Source organism: Saccostrea echinata, unplaced genomic scaffold (genome assembly GCF_033153115.1).
Source record: "Saccostrea echinata isolate AGI-Se365-2 ecotype Australia unplaced genomic scaffold, CSIRO_AGI_Sech_v1 ptg000086l, whole genome shotgun sequence".
NCBI lineage: Eukaryota > Metazoa > Mollusca > Bivalvia > Ostreida > Ostreidae > Saccostrea > Saccostrea echinata.
Window position 1 is genome coordinate 135,449 of NW_026889835.1, and position 17,743 is coordinate 153,191.

At 33.4% G+C, this 17,743-nt stretch overlaps 1 protein-coding gene across 2 annotated transcripts; it reads left to right on the forward strand.

The window, feature by feature from the left end:
• The first annotated feature begins 203 nt into the window (after positions 1-203).
• On the forward strand, positions 204-2,285 carry LOC133177118 (uncharacterized). Of its 2 annotated transcripts, none has more exons than XM_061312214.1 (4): positions 204-317; positions 1,083-1,139; positions 1,378-1,600; positions 1,833-2,285. In XM_061312214.1, the coding sequence occupies exons 2-4, from the start codon at positions 1,101-1,103 to the stop codon at positions 2,054-2,056; spliced, it is 486 nt and encodes a 161-aa protein (XP_061168198.1). In that variant the 5' UTR covers positions 204-317; positions 1,083-1,100; the 3' UTR covers positions 2,057-2,285. The 2 variants fall into 2 exon arrangements, with proteins under 2 accessions (XP_061168198.1, XP_061168199.1); XM_061312215.1 differs by having other exon boundaries at positions 1,836-2,285.
• The last annotated feature ends 15,458 nt before the right edge of the window (positions 2,286-17,743 follow it).

Consider the following 17,743-nt stretch of genomic DNA (forward strand, 5'->3'; position numbering starts at 1 on the left):
CAGGACATTTATTGATTTATTTAATATGCATATTGGAGGATGGCGTCGACATTTCGGAATGCATAATATGTTATCTTTGAAAATCTTTAAAGGGACACATGTTAAAAATCGGGGACTTTCTGCATTCTCCCCAACATTTTTGTCCCCGTCTCGTTTGACGAGTCATCATCTTAGAATACCTGTCACCTTTGATGTGACAGTCCCTGGCTTGTTAACATTATGTCACCTCCAGTTTTAGCATAGAGTTAACCCCGTAATTTGCATAACGGAAGCCTCCTGTTATTAGAGGACGAGAGGGAAAGGTTTTCTCTAACAAGGTAAAACGTAAAAAATTAATGCATTTCGATACAATTTTTTTTAAAGATTGGGATTTATGAAGTATTATGGGAAAATAAACAGCCTAATGTGTTATCCTATAGGTTTCTAATCAAAGTCTCTTTTTATATATGTTTTCATAAGAATTACTATCTTGTTAACTGCGAGGAACAGAAAATCGGTTGACTTCGATGTAATTGTATTCTACATGTTTGTACATTTAAAAAAAATCAGTTATTGATACAATAATATGTATAATTCGATGTTTCTAGTTTATACACATCTAAGGAGTCGCTATATACAGGAAATGTTATTCAGGTGAATGATGCAAATAAAATGTGACACGACAATCTCTCTAAATAGATTTACGCACACCTATGTGTGTCGTGTGCGGTTTATACATCATACATTTATAATTAAAATGTCACGGACTAAACACTTTTCAAGTATAAATAATTTTTGAGTCTTTGCCTTCGGAGTGAGGGTTTTTAATTTTACATACTTATTCCTGACTTTATCCTCAGATTTAATGTGTACAGACTCAACATGGCATCCTAAAAACTTACGACTTGCTATAACATTGACTTTTAAAAACGTTTTCTCTCGACGTCTAGAAAGAAAGGGATGTCCCCCAAAAGATAAGAATGGCAGACTCCGAAGCCTTTCCATTTACATAATACTGCTTTTTACAGTTTCTAAAAAGTAGACGGGGAAACATGAAAAGAAATAAAGCATGAATTATTATACACACTGATTTACATCATTAGGTGTTGTACCGGTGAAAAATGAAGTGGACGGTTGTTGGAGTATTAGTTACTCTTCAGGTATAGCCACCACCACATAACGAGGCTAAAAATCACTTAATGACTTAATTTTATAACATTTCTTTAGTTTTATAAAGTCAAAATATCTATGATTCAGAAAACGAGGGAAAGACATAGTTCTAGAGCTGAGATCAAGAAATAATGTCTTACTGCAGAATTTTTCAATCTTCATAAAAAATGGAGAATCGGTTCTTTTCAAAGTCACTTAGGAAAAAAAATGAATATTTGTTTATTGTAGTTAATCTCTCTGGTTTGTGGAGTACAAGATAGCCAGCAGACGATCCACGATCATTTACAATCGGAAAACCTCATCCCTGTCCAAAGTCAGGCTGCACAGTCTCATCTTGTGTACGAAGGCAGCGGGGACATAACTGACCAATCAGAGAAGATCCCTATCTACAAGGTCACCCGACCTCCTCCTTCTATCAAACCTCCCAGGGACATAAAAAACATTGCAAATGGTTAGAATCATTTTCCTCAAATTTGAGACTTGTGATCGATTTATATTTATGACTCTCAATATTTAAGAATACCTTGAATCACTAAAATATAAAATTTCATGAAAAATTTTACAAGTATACCAGTAAATATAGGACACGATGCTCAATGCAGATTTCAGTATCAGTCTGTATTGAAACTCAAAGGAGAAAGCATTTCCATGCTGATCTTTTCTTACTTCATATTCTATTGTAGCAGGTCACCACAATGCTTCCGTTGTGATTCTACATAAACCGTCGCCTGCTATCATAGTTTTGATAGTGATTCTGATACTTCTGCTTCTGACATCACTGCTTGTCATTGGGTATCTCTGGAGGCGCGTTCGAATTCTTAAGGAGAGGCACAAAAAGCCATACCCCACAGAGGGAGAGTTTGACGAGGACGAATACTCAGTGATGATGGACTGGAACGCCACTTAAAACTCATCAAGGCTGCAGTGCTGTCTACAAATTGTGTTCTCCAGTTAACAAGGATGCACGATGATCTGGGCTATTCCAGATCTAGCAGTGCTAGAAATGTCCATTAACATCATTGTAAAATTTCTACAGGTGAAAAAATGAAACTTGCCAAATATAACAAAACGGTCTCATGACTCCATCGATAATTATTTTTATTTAAGTTTCAGTAATAAACAAAGTTCAAAAATGATTTTTCTGTGTTCATATTTATGCCATATATTGCTGGCTGTGTTTATCATGTTCCAAAAATCATAGTTTTTTAAAGACGGAATGAGTCTCGAAATTTGAATTAAAATATTGCTCATAAGGTTTTTAGAAGACCGGGTCCCCAAAGACTACATGGAGATTGTTAATGTGAAGCTCAAGGATTCTTCTAATATGAACGAATACCCCCACTCCCACCCCAATCCCCCACCCCCACCCCCGAAATATTAAGTTGCTCTCTTCTTGAGTTCATCCCAATTCTAGACCGTTAAAGAATTTTATACTTAAATTAACTATTTTACTGCAAATATATATTTGTGAAAAACACTTTGGTGACTAAAGAAATGATAAGTTGGATTTAAACCTATAGAAGCTACAATATTCACAACATTGCGTGTCTTTATAAATTCTTCAAGATTTGCATTCATCTTTCCACAACTTTTCCTCACATCCAAACTTTTCAATTATTCAAAAAATTTATAGTGCCTATAGATCTTGAGCATTGAAAACCAAATCCTCTTAAATGTTTTTGCTCTTCTTCTTCTTCTTTCAAGTACAGTCCCGCTGGACACGTCATTACCGGTGATATTAATAGAATTGAAAATGACGACCTAAAAGCAATCATCTTATGCCCTGTTCACACGGAGAGTTTAATTCGTAGTAAAATAATGCGAAGCAAAATGATGCGAATTAAACTAATGCGAATTAAATTGCGTTCACACGACAGCTAATGCGAAGTAAACTAATGCGAATTAAAATTTTATTTCTACAATAAGCCATTCAGTAAGGCTATTATGACGTCATTTACAAATCACGTCATATTGTGCACAGCAGATATACATTTGACATTATATAAATAGTGCACGTTTTTTAGGGTAACAGTTGAAATTGACACCCCAAGGAAAACCATTGTCAACCGACGCGTCAGCGGAGGTTGACAATGGTTTTCCGAGGGGTGTCAATTTCAACTGTTACCCTAAAAAACGTGCACTATTTATTTTATTATACTGAATGTCTTATTGATTTCGGATATCATACAAAAAATTCGGAGATCGTCGTTAAGTTCACGCTTAGAAAGCTTTCACACTCCCCACTTCTATTTTTTCAGTAAGAAAGCTTCGGAAAAGATTTACCAACCTCTTTTTTGTTTGTTTGCTACTCAAAAAGTCCTTTATCATCTAAAGTTTGCACTCGCAAGGATGTTTCGTCTGTCGTTTGTTGTTTTCAAGTAAGCTACATCGGACGCAAGCTTTTATTGACGTTGTTTATTCGACTTCTTTCAAACGCACAACCGACGTTTTGAGAATTCTACGGTGAACCGTACGCGCATCATTTGAACGCATGTGATATTTTCGTAATGTTACCCGTTGTCAAGTGTGTTGCTAATGCTGAGGGTAACATTACGGATTGTTAAATGCCTCTAAACTAATCAGATTTTAGTATTTAACATGAAAGTATAATAAAATGTCATAGTGTCTGTACACATTTTAGTGATTAACATAATATTCCTTTGTTTTCTACTCAAAAATAGCACAAGTACCTATATTTGACCATCGACATGTGGCCTGTGACCTAATTCTGCCCTTACGCATGCGTCAAAATTTAATTCGAATTAACTTCGCTTAGCGTTCACACGGAGCTAAAGCGAAGTAATTTAATGCGCAGTAAACTAATTCGAATTAAACTAATTCGCATTAAATTCTCCGTGTGAACGCGGATCAAATTTAATTCGCAGTAACTTACGTTTAATTCGAATTAAACTCTCCGTGTGAACAGGGCATTAAAGAGTCCTAAATACAGGAAGCCCCGATCTTTTAATTTGCGACGGAGAAGACCTGAACTATGAGGTGCCGTTTTGGTATTTACTGCCAAAAAGTGATATCACCTATTCGAATAGGTGATATCACCTATCCAATTGGTGAACACTTTGTCAGAATGGAATACGTGTTTAATGCCCTGTTCACACGGAGAGTTTAATTTGAATTAAACGTAAGTTACTGCGAATTAAATTTGAACCGCGTTCACAGAATTTAATGCGAATTAGTTTAATTCGAATTAGTTTGCTGCGCATTAAATTACTTCGCATTAGGCTAGCTCCGTGTGAACGCTAAGCAAAGCTAATTCGAATTAAATTCTGACGCATGCGTAATGGCAGAATTAAGTCACATGCCACATGTCGGTGGTCAGATATAGGTACTTGTATTATTTTTGAGTGAAAAACTATAGGAAAATTATGTTAATCACTGAAATGTGTACAAACATTATGACATTATGTCAAATGGATCTACCCTGCATAAGATGACGTGATTTGCAAATGACGTCATAATAGCTTTACTGAATAGCCTTCCTTCATAGAAATAAAATTTTAATTCGCATTAGTTTACTTTGCATCAGTTGTCGAGTGAACGCAATTAATGCCCTGTTCACACGGAGAGTTTAATTCGAATTAAACGTAAGTTACTGCGAATTAAATTTGATCCGCGTTCACACGGAGAATTTAATGCGAATTAGTTTAATTCGAATTAGTTTACTGCGCATTAAATTACTTCGCATTAGCTCCGTGTGAACGCTAAGCGAAGCTAATTCGAATTAAATTTTGACGCATGCGTAAGGGCAGAATTAGGTCACAGGCCACATGTCGATGGTCAAATATAGGTATATGTGCTATTTTTGAGTGGAAAACAAAGGAAAATTATGTTAATCACTAAAATGTGTACAAACACAATGTCAAATGTAAATATGCTCTGTACAATATGACGTGATTTGTAAATGACGTCATAGTAGCCTTGTTGTAGAAATCAAATTATAATTCGCATTAGTTTACTTCGCATTAGCTGTCGTGTGAACGCAATTTAATTCGCATTAATTTAATTCGCATCATTTTACTTCGCATTAATTTACTGCGAATTAAACTCTCCGTGTGAACAGGGCATTAATTCGCATTAGTTTAATTCGCATTAGTTTACTTCACATTAATTTACTGCGAATTAAACTCTTCGTGTGAACAGGGCATGAGAAATATATTAAAAAGTTGTTATATGCCCTGTTCACACGGAGAGTTTAATTCGAATTAAACGTAAGTTACTGCGAATTAAATTTGATCCGCGTTCACACGGAGAATTTAATGTGAATTAGTTTAATTCGAATTAGTTTACTACGCATTAAATTACTTCGCATTAGCTCCGTGTGAACGCTAAGCGAAGCTAATTCGAATTAAATTTTGACGCATGCGTAAGGGCAGAATTAATGCCCTGTTCACACGGAGAGTTTAATTCGCAGTAAATTAATGCGAAGTAAAATGATGCAAATCAAACTAATGCGACTTAAATTGCGTTCACACGACAGCTAATGCGAAGTAAACTAATGCGAATTAAAATTTTATTTCTACAACAAGGCTATTCAGTAAGGCTATTATGACGTCATTTACAAATCACGTCATTTTGTGCAGAGCAGATATACATTTGACATAATGTCATAGTGTCTGTACACATTTTAGTGATTAACATAATTTTCCTTTGTTTTTCACTCAAAAATAGCATAAGTACCTATATTTGACCATCGACATGTGGCCTGTGACTTAATTCTGCCCTTACGCATGCGTCAAAATTTAATTCGAATTAGCTTCGCTTAGCGTTCACACGGAGCTAATGCGAGGTAATTTAATGCGCAGTAAACTAATTCGAATTAAACTAATTCGCATTAAATTCTCCGTGTGAACGCGGATCAAATTTAATTCGCAGTAACTTACGTTTAATTCGAATTAAACTCTCCGTGTGAACAGGGCATTAGTCACAGGCCGCATTTCGATGGTCAAATATAGGAACTTGTGCTATTTTTGAGTGGAAAACAAAGGAAAATTATGTTAATCACTAAAATGTGTACAGACACTATGACATTATGTCAAATGTATATCTGCTCTGCACAATATAACGTGATTTGTAAATGGCGTCATAATAGCCTTACTGAATAGCCTTGTTGTAGAAATAAAATTATAATTCGCATTAGTTTACTTCGCATTAGCTGTCGTGTGAACGCAATTTAATTCACATTATTTTAATTCGCATTATTTTACTTCGCATTAATTGACTGCGAATTAAACTCTCCGTGTGAACAGGGCATTAGAAAGTTAAAAGGAAATATGAGAATTATATATTTTTCCGTTTTCATAAATTGGAGATGATAAAAGAACAAGAAAGACTACAGGAACGATGTGTTATAGTTCCAGCAGACAAGGCTTGTAATAATATCGTCTTTGTTTGTAAGGCTCATTATCATCACCGCATTTTAGAAGAAATTGGTTTTAATTCTACATCTGGAAATCCAGCTTATACTTGCAGTTCACTTTCTAAAGATGGAATTCTTCAAAATCACATTTCAGTATGCGATACTTCCAGTCAACCAAGTTCGATCTACTTACCTGTACTGGATTCCTAAATCATAAAATCCTTACAAACAGAGATACATTGTCGAGTTCAGTAAATGCTCTACCAAGCTGCTATCTTTACTACTTACAAAAATATACATGTATTAACATTAGACATACTGTGCTAGAGCATATTGTAGAGGTGCTGTTAATCAATATGGATTCTCAAAAACTCCAACTTAAGAACTTTCAGAAAATTTAAAATCACTAAATTTTTCAAAAGTCAGTAACATCAAAACGTACGACTTTTCTACACTTTATACAACTTTTCCCCATGACAAATAAAAAAAACTAATTTTTTGACATCATAGACAAATGCTTCTTCAATAAAAATGGAACTCGGTAATTTTCATATCTTGTGACTGGTCATCAACAAAATTACTTTGTTAAAAATCGCTCTGACTCTACACACATGTAATTTAAAGTTGATATTAAAAGGATGCTGGGGTTCCTCGTTTACAACATTCTTGTAGTCTCCGGAGACAAGGTCCTTCCAACTGTTGGAATTGCTCTGGGTTTAAACTGTGCTCCTTTATTTGCCGACCTGTTTTTATATTTAAATGAAGCAGAATTTATTTTAAAATCTTCTATATGAGAAAAACAAAACACTTGCTGTGGCCTTCAACTCGACAATCAGATATGTTGAAGACGTTTATCAATTAACAATAGTTATTTGATTTCATATGACGACTCGATATATCTCAGTGAACTCGAAATTAAAGACACCACGGAGTCTGCCACATCTGTTTCATATTTGGATGTTTTACTGACAATAGACGATAAGGGTCAACAAACAACAAATTGTATGACAAGCGAGATGACTTCAACTTTTTCTTGTCAATTTTCCTATTTACGTGCATGTAGTAATCCGCTATCAAACTACCCTACCTATACCTGAACAAACTTTTCGATACTCACGAGGATGCTCCGAGTACGATCAATTTTTAAACCATTGTATTTTAGAAGACGTTTTTCATTGTAAGGCCTTAATTTGATTACGGAATATTCCGTCTGCCTGATCAATACTTAGGCTCATGGCGGATGTGACCGGTTGGCAGGGGGTGCTTACTCCTCCCAGGCACCCGATCCCACCTCTGGAATTTCTAGAGGTCCGTGTTTTATTCCCTATTTACAGATTTGTATTGTTTATGGATTTTTTGAGATCACTGTTCTTTATCTTCATTCTTTGAAAAAAATTAAAAGGAGTTCGTTTCTGATTAGGAAAGTACACTAAAATTACCAACATGCTAAAAGTTCTACAAGGAAGGGAAGACGATTTAACGTCTAATCTAGAAGAGAGGAAACTTTGTGCAGGACTCTTCTTTTAAATCAATTTTAAGTTGTTTTTTTTAGGAAGAGCGGAAATTCACAGAAGGAACAATCCATCCTCTCGTCCCTCCAGCAGGATTCGCTTTAGCACGATTTTTTTTTTTTACCAAAATCATTATGTTCTAATAAATCACACATTTAGTAACAAAAAGATAAAATGAAAATTAAATTCATTCAATGTTTGGAATTTTTTTTTTTGGGGGGGGGGGTGTGTCTTAAATCGCATAAAAAATCAAATGTATTCAGTTGGAAGAGTTTTAATAATGTATATTGAATATGCATTTGATTTCACCATACAGTGTCTCATAAGCTGAGTCCAGCTGTGGTTCCCAGTATAGTGTATTTTTTACAGCAAATCGTTGTTCATCAGTTCCTGACAACCGTTCGTATTTGAAGAGTCACAATATTTTACTTAAACATTTTCGGAAAAAATGGTTTTGTGAGCAAGAATTCCTTTTAAAATTTACTGCCATACATTTGCCTATTTCAAAATCATTTCATGAATAAAATCACATTGTTAAACCTGCGCTGACACAAATTAATATGTAAATATTAACATTGGGTTGAAACTTACTTCACGCAGTTGCTACATTCTCTGTAGGCATGTTTGGGGTTTGATAATTGATACATAAATGAACTTGACTTTGAGTTTATTTGACAGACAGGCGACAAATAAATAGGTCAGTTGAAATTTTTATCACTTTTGGGTTTTTTTAATTAAATTAGAGGCTTCATTTATTCAAGCAATTGGTAATTAAAACCACCAGAAGAAAAACAAAATCGTTTTAAAAGAAAAAAAGTTAATAGAATAACTATTAATATTTACAATGACTATACTATTCAATACTATTCAAACATGACTGCGATGTAATCTTTCATGTTTCTCATGTACTTAACAAGCACATGGTTGTTTTGAATTTATAAACAATCCAATAAATTATCTGAATCTGCATGACAATTAGGATAGAAAAACTGATGCGATTAACAGGGGATCCTTACTCCTCCCTTAGACACCTGATCCCATCTCTGTTGTTTACAGAGGTCCGTGTTTTAATGCCTTTTCACGCTTTGCAATGTATTTAAGAGATGAATTTAATTTTTGAGAATTCATGAGGACATGAACTACGACGCTTCACGCAAGCATATTTTCATGAAGCGCGTTAACAGGCGTGAAGCATTGTAGTTCATGTACCTCATGAAATCTCAAAATTAAATTCATATCTTATATTAACATCATTTTTCTGAAGACTTGCCACATATTTTTGTCATTTAACGATCATTTTTTTGAAAAAGAGTTTGCGCTATTTTTTGACTTCAGTCACATCACAATGGAAATATTCTTCCTCATCCCATGGTAGTTCATGAGAACAAGAACTTTTTCCAATTTGCAAAGAATCTTAAGGAAAAATATTTGGAAATGTAAATATATTCAAATTTGTTCAAATTTAGGGTGTACCTAGCCTTCAGTGGTTGTTTTCTAGGAATGACCTAAGTAAAGGAGAAGAGTATCACATTGTCCATTCTGTGACATGAAATTATCCTAGAAATTTAAGAAAATTGAAAATTTTTGACTTGAAACTAAGACTGCTTCATGATCCAGGGGTCTGCATGGTCTTTGAAGGAATGAAGGAATGGTAGTATAAAGTGCTGGAAAGTCATAGGTCTTGATGCTATTGATTTTTGGGAAAAATGTGATTTCAATTTTCTGAAAGTATTTTTGAGATTTTAAGAACCCACATTCGATGTGCTGCAACACAGTGCACATACTCCTTCACAACAGCATTAATATTTTTGTAAAGAGTAAAAATAGAGGCTTGGTAGTGCATATATATATATATATATATATATATATATATATATATATATATATATATATATATATATATATATATATGACAAGATTAGAAAACCAACAACAGTCTGTATCCTAATGGGTCACAGCCGCCTTTTGCTCCTTGTCATGATCAGCAAATAACGGAAAAGTCCGTCGACAATTCAGTGTGTAAATAATGGCCTAACAATTAATTAGTATGAAAAACGTCAGTCAGCATTTGACTTAATGATAAATCGTATTTGCTGACAAGGTCGTTGTATCGACCATAGAACTTATGAAATGACGACTTTAAACGGGACTGCCGATATTCTTGTTTCATCATCTTCATCCCAAGAAATTCCGTCCGGTTTAGCTATGCGCTGAACTCAATACAAGTGCTATTAACGCTAATCACCGATATTCCCCTAAGAGTGATTCGAGACAATTTATGGCAGAATCTTGTAGAGGTGGATCTAAAAAAAAAAATACTTTTACAAATATTTTCCTCGGATGTCATTGATAATTATAGCATTTATTTCCTTTAATATGCTCAATATGATTTTGCTACCACGCGTTCTTCTACCTTTTTGCATGTGGAATTTATTTAAATTTTATTTAGAATTAATTAAATTTATCTTGAAATTTAGCGATTTCTTTTTTATTATAGCCTTAAGGACAGATGTTACGTTCCTCAATAATATATAATATTTTCTAAGATTTTGTCATTGAAGTATTGCTACAGTCCCTGAAACGTTCTACTTTCCCACTTGAACGGTGAGCGAACGCTGAACGAACGGTGAACGAACGCTGAACGAACGCAGAGCGAACGGTGAGTGAACGATGTGTGAACGCTGAACGCAACTTGGTGAACGATGTGTGAACGGTGAACGGTGAGCGAACGCAGAACGCGAACGGAGCGCAAACGCGAGCGCAAAGTGAACGGTGAACGAACGGTGAACGCAAGATGAACGATTTATTCGGAATGCCTCTGATCTTTTCCTTGCATTGAAACTATTCTATTGTGTTCTAATGCATGGTGCTAAAAAAAAATAAATAAATAAACAAATCAATGAAAATTGACCTAAGAAAGACGATACACGCACATTAAGTAAAATTATTAATTTAAGTTTCTTGCAATATTTTCTGCACGTATGTACGATGTTTAAATTCAACTTTTTAATAACACGATTTTTATCGCTGTAAAACATTGTAATTGTTAACGAACGCTCTAGTATAACAGATGAAATTAATCTAGTTGTAAAATAAATATGTTTATTTTTATTTGATATATAAAACCATTGCAAATAATGTGGATTTTAGAAGAGAAAACTACGGACTTATAGAATGAATTACAACGGCTGTGACAACCATACAAGGGATTCCGTGTAAAATAATGAGAAAAAAAATTTACAAAGGTATGTGGACCTATTGCATAAATACACTCGTATTTTAAAATCTTAATGCAATAATATATTTATGTGTCAGTTTTATTTTTTTATGATGATTTATTGAGCGGACTTCTACATGTATCTGTAGACATTTCCCGGCCGTGATTATACTCGGACAAGATGATACAAAGAGGCAATCATATTATTTGTTATATATTAAATTTTCACAACTTGATATTTAAGTAATATGTTGGCATAGTTTTTATTAAACAGACAAATGAGAGAGAGAGAGAGAGAGAGAGAGAGATTCGGTTTTAGCCCCCCCCCCCCTCCTAAAATGTTTGCACCTATATCAAACAAAAATTCTAATTCTTTTCTAAATATATCAGGCAGTGAAAGTATCCATTTTTTTTTTATCAACAAATCCATTTGTTTTACAGTCATAATCGATTTTTATTTTCCTGCTTCAAGTTCACACGAAGTCCACGTGCTTGACCTGTCAATCAAAATCATTCGACACTGTGCAGGTGTGAAAGTCTCGTCACACCGAAGGCAAAGTGTTAGTATTTCCAAGAAGTTTTAACATTTTTTCTTATCATTTCTAGATCTGATTCCAACATTTCTAAAAAAAAAAAATAAAATAAAATAAAATAAATAAATAAATAAAATACATTGGGAAGAAACACTTGGAATGATTAAGCCGCTTGAATTTGAAACATACTCCCTGCCAATTTAAAATACATGTATCACCGCCGGCACATGTATATTTTGAACTACTATTGTTTAATGAATTTGTTTAGATGCATGTTTGTTTTGAGACTGAAATTTTTGTGCTGCAAAACACATTAACTTCTTTTTAAATGTTAACTAAAATGTACTGGAAATACTAACTTAGTAACCGATTTAGGAGAAAAGGGGGGGGGGGGGGGGCTCTTAATAATATCGAATGACAAACATAAAGTTACGGTGAAAAATATCATTACCGGGGAATCACCTTGGTTATATAAAAGATAATCATGTTATAAAGGCATTTCTCTCTCTCTAATTAAAGACTTTATATATGTAAAGTAGAAAAAAATTCTTTAATGTATTACATTTTAAACAAATATTTTTTTTAACCACACTATCAATTTAATTCGCTCTAAAGATATTTAATTAACTGGATATCCGCAGTACTGTTTATCATTCTCAGAACAAATTCTAACATGTATTTCTGTATTATTTGAAAAAAATGTGATAGAAATAAATATTTTCGTATTTTTGTTGCAGGTGGTAAATTAATTGACTTCGATTACTATCTATCCATTTACGATTTGTCGTCTTTAACATAAAAGCAAAATGTTGCAGTACTTGAAAGTATCAGTATTTTGACCGTATTTAGATTTAATTTTTCAGCATCGTTCTACATCGGTACATACATGTACATGTACATGTACTTATAACAACATTGATTTTCCACATAAATTTTATAAATAACCTAACAGATAAGTTACAATAATAAAAATAAATATTGTAGATAATTTTTTTCCCATGAAATAATGATTTTTTAAACACTGTATGTTATTTATTAAATTCAAAACCTGTAAATCCTTACTTAAAAAAAGATAAGTCCTTTCACTTCGGAGTTCCGAATGACACTGAAGACTGAACGATAAGTGAACGCTGAACGCAAGGTGAACGCAAAATGAGCGAACGAAGAGCGAACGAAGAGCGAACGGTGAACGCTTTGTGAACGGTGAACGCGAGCGCACGGTGAACGCTGAACGCAAAACTGTGAACGGAGAGCGAACGGTGAACGCACGGTGAACGAACGGTAAACGCACGCTGAACGAACGGTGAACGAACGGTGAGCGAACGGAAAAATGGGAAAGTAGAACGTTTCAGGGACTGTACTTTAACAAGTTTCCTCACAAAAAATTGAGGTACCTTACCGGACATTTGTGTAAGATACCAGAGGATGTTGTTTCCTATAAAATCCTTTTGGAAAAAAGTTAATTTGCCAATATCACATTTTTTAGTGTTTCAATTTTTTAAAGACAATTAGAAACAAGTTTAGAAATCAGAAGGTAATTAAAATTTGGAATATTTTCCATACAATACGAAGATATACAAAACAGATATTTGAGGAACGTATCGTCTGACCTTAAAATATTTTTAATTCTAAGGAGAATCTATAGTGTACAAGTCCCTCTAAGACACCGTGAGTTACCCCATACCCCGCATATTTAACTTACCCCTTGAGAAGAAGGTAAACATGGCCTATTTACACCCTTCCTACTACGCATTCAAAGGCAATATTTCTCAATATTTGAAATTTTAATTCTTTTCCCCCAGACACTCTCCTTCCCATCTATGCCCTAAAATCAGCCCATTCCACCCCGTATACATCCGAAGACATATTTATGAAAAAACCTGTGTTTTTATATGGCACTACTTGGTCAATGAAAAGGGGTAAAATTAGTAACCTGTGATACGCTTATACTTTCTTTAAAAAAAAAGAAAAAAAATAAGGGTTACAAACTCAAACATGAATTTTAATTTCCTTTTTATTTCAATTTGTTTATCGTTTACTCGTTTAATTTCTACAATTATATGTTTCATTTTAAACTTGTTATTATTATTGAGCACGTAGGAAATTGAAATCACGCCCCCCCCCCCCCCCCCGCCTCTCCAATGAAAGGCCTTATATTATATTGTTCTTTTAAAGCTTTAATTTTAAATCTGAAAAAAATGTTGGATCCTTCCCTCAACAGTGCTGCCATCATTTGTCTCGCATCACTGTCATGGGTAATATAAAGATTAGCGTTAATTGCGCTTTGATTGAATTCAGTCTAAAGCAACACCGGAGAAAATCCACAGAATTTCTTCCCATGTAACAAGATCGAAAAGCCCCCCCCCCCTTTTTTTTCAGGTTTTTTTTTCTTGAATTGGTTTTTAAAAATATGCATATTTTTTCCTATGTTTCGGATTGAGTGAAATTCGTGAAAAACGGAGAGCTCCTTATTTAAAAGCTTGCCATTTCACTTATAAGCATTATTCATGCGAACGCAGTTTTGAAATCCAGATATTTGACTATATAAGACACAATCCAAAGCCAAGTAAATTCTTCTTAACCGTAACAAGATCGAAAAGCCCCCCCCCCTTTTTTCAGGTTTTTTTTTCTTGAATTGATTTTTAAAAATATGCATATTTTTTCCTATGTTTCGGATTGAGTGAAATTCGTGAAAAACGGAGAGCTCCTTATTTAAAAGCTTGCCATTTCACTTGTAAGCATTATCCATGCGAACGCAGTTTTGAAATCCAGATATTTGACTATATAAGACACAATCCAAAGTAAATTCTTCTTAACGGTTTGTCAATAACCTACCTCGTTTTAGAATTTGCTCGTACGTAGAGCATGCTCAACTGAGAGATATAAACCCCGTATGCAGGTGATGAAGGTACATTGCTGCATAAGTAAGGGAAGTTGACGATTGAAAAGTTAAAGTCATCACGTATATCATAATGCTTGATTGTTAGATTACCATTAAAGTTTTTTCTAGTAAAATATCCAAATATGAAACAGATGTGTCAGACTCTGTGGTATCTTTCATCTCAAGCTCACCGGGATATATCGTATCGACAGAAGAATGGAAATAACCATTGTTAATTGACAATACGTCGTCGATATATTTAAATGTCGAGTTGAAGGCCACAGCAAGTGTTTTCTTCTTTTCACGTATAAGATTTTGAACAAATTCTGCTTCATATGAATACAAAAAAGGTCTGCTTATAACGGGGCGCAATTGGTACCCAATAGATTGTTGGAAGACCTGGTCTCCAAAAACCACATAGATATTGTCAATCAGAAACTCAAGCATCTTTTTAATATCAACTTCAGAGTACATGTACTTGTGTGTACAATCAGAATGTTTTTAAACAAAATAATTTTGCAAATGACCAATGACAAGGTAGGTAAATTTACGATTTACAAGTTCCATTTTTATTGAAAAAGCAGCAGTCAATGACATCAAAAAGCCTGGACTTAATTTATCGTTGGGAATGGTTGTATATAAAGTTGAAAAGTCGTAAGTTTTTTTGTTGTTGATTTTGGAAAAATTTTGTGATTTCAAATTTTCTAAAAGTTCCTTGGAATTTTTAGGCATCCACATCTGATTTACACAACTTCTCGGATATATTGTTGCACAGTACTCTTGAAGTTTCTCCTTCACTACTGTTAATATTTTAGTGAGGAGTAAAGAAAATGGCTTGGTAGAACATTTACTGGAACCCGCTATGTATCTTTGTAAGGATTTTTATGAAGTTTCGGAATCCAATATAAATACATGTATGGTAATTCAAAATTCATGTTGGTTGTTGGGAATGTTAAAAATATTCAAAACTGACATATGATTTTGAAGAATTTCCTCTTAAATAAAAAGATACAAGGTCACGAATGGAAATTTATACGAGGCACTAAAAATGACCAACGACACGAACAATAGAAATAAATTTTCGGGACGTCCTGTTCATTCCTAAGGATAAAGAAAAGATTAGAAAGTCATATAACAAAGGAACTAGAAAAACAAATTGCACTACAACTACAACTAAACTACTAAACCCTATTTTATATATATATATATATATATATATATATATATATATATATATATATATATATATATATATATATATATATATATAGGGTTTAGTAGTTTAGTTGTAGTAAAATTTGTAATTTTACACGTTTTATTTGAAAAATGAAAAGCAATTGATTTGAAATAATTCTGAACCCCTACGAAATATGTCCAATTTGTTTTATGTACTCTGGTGAAGTGCAATTTAAATCATTGAACGACAAAATAGTAAATTTCTTACAATGTTGTATTCTCTTTAAATTACGTAAGTATAAGATAATACCTATTTAAAGTCAGGTTTTTACAACAAGCAAAAATGATGAAAAGAATCAATTTGAAAGATAATAGTGATAGAAGAGGGAAAATATTCATAAGAAATTTGGATTTCTTATAAATTTTGAAATATTTTTTGAATAAGCAATATAAGCAAGGAAAAGTTTTAGATGCACAGGCTGAAGTCATTCCGCTTTAATGGTATTAACATACTAAATGACCTTACCAGGATGAACTAGACTTAATTCCTAATTTTGTCAAACAAGACTTTTCTCTACAAATAGTGTAAATTTTACAGTTCATCCACAATGTCAATTTTAAAAAAACTGAACATTTGTATTCATTGCTTATATCATTGTTTAGATTCATATATTAGGGAATGGGGCACCAAAAAGAGAGCAGGGGGTTGGGGAATATCTGTAACGGTCATTAACTACTGAAATATTTATAATTTTAAATCGTGTGAAATAGTATATTAGTAGTGATGTGAAATAATTAAATGATTGCAATCTTTCAGACCACTATTGAATTAACATCCACAATTGAAATAATTATTCCAAAGGAAGCATTTTATTGTTTTAAATGTACAAAGTTTGAGTTAGGAAGGTCACAGAAACAGTGAAGTGTTTGATTTTTATAAAGAGGTTATTTTCCTTTTAAATTAAAGGCATTGTTTTTTTTAAACAAAGGTTCAAGAGTTTTTGTTGGTATACAACCTTACATGGGGGACAAACATTTATCAAAGGTATACCATTATCGCGAAAGATAGTATCTTAGATATTGTATGTCAAAAATCCTTTGTAGTAGACAAGGCACCACGTTAAAACCGTCTGCCATTTAATAGACCACGTGATGCGTGACCAGATTAAACATTTGAGATCGCGCGCTAACATTCAACCCCGGAGTGCAACGAACGATTCAATGTTCTTTTCAAATTGAATTTTTATTGTTTTAAAGTCGGAGAGATATTTTCCCTTCGCAGATTTGATTTTTGCATATTGGAGTAACATAGATCTTATTCAGGTTTGTACTTAAATGGTTTCTTCATACATTTTTATGTCATTTTGTTTGAAAACATCTTTTAGAAAAGTCAAGAAATAACTATGAATGCTATGGATACTAAAATGTCTATAGAATAATTCATTTGATCCCTTTATTTGTTTATAAATGAATTTTTATGCATTTTGCAAAGACATAAAGATGGCTTAGATGTCTGCAAGTGGATGTTAGTGTCTGATTGGTGTAATTTCACACGTTGTTAATGTCTAAAAGTAATAAACAAAAATTGATTACCTGCTTGTATTCAGCAGTCTTTTATTTTATTCTAAAGATATCAACAATAAACACATACGTTAGAAAAGTGCCATGTCATGTCAATAGTCCGTAAATATGAGCAGTAAAATTGATTTCGAAACAGGCTACTGACCGCAGCTTTTTCATATTTGTCTGGAAGATACATGTTTAAAGAAAACGACTAAAATCACTCTGTTGTTTTTCTTTTCAGCCACGATGACGCTTTGTGTTGCCCAAAAGATAGCGGATATGTTTTGTGTGGATATCAAGATTATCTGATTGGCAACTTTCTTTTAAGACCATGGAATA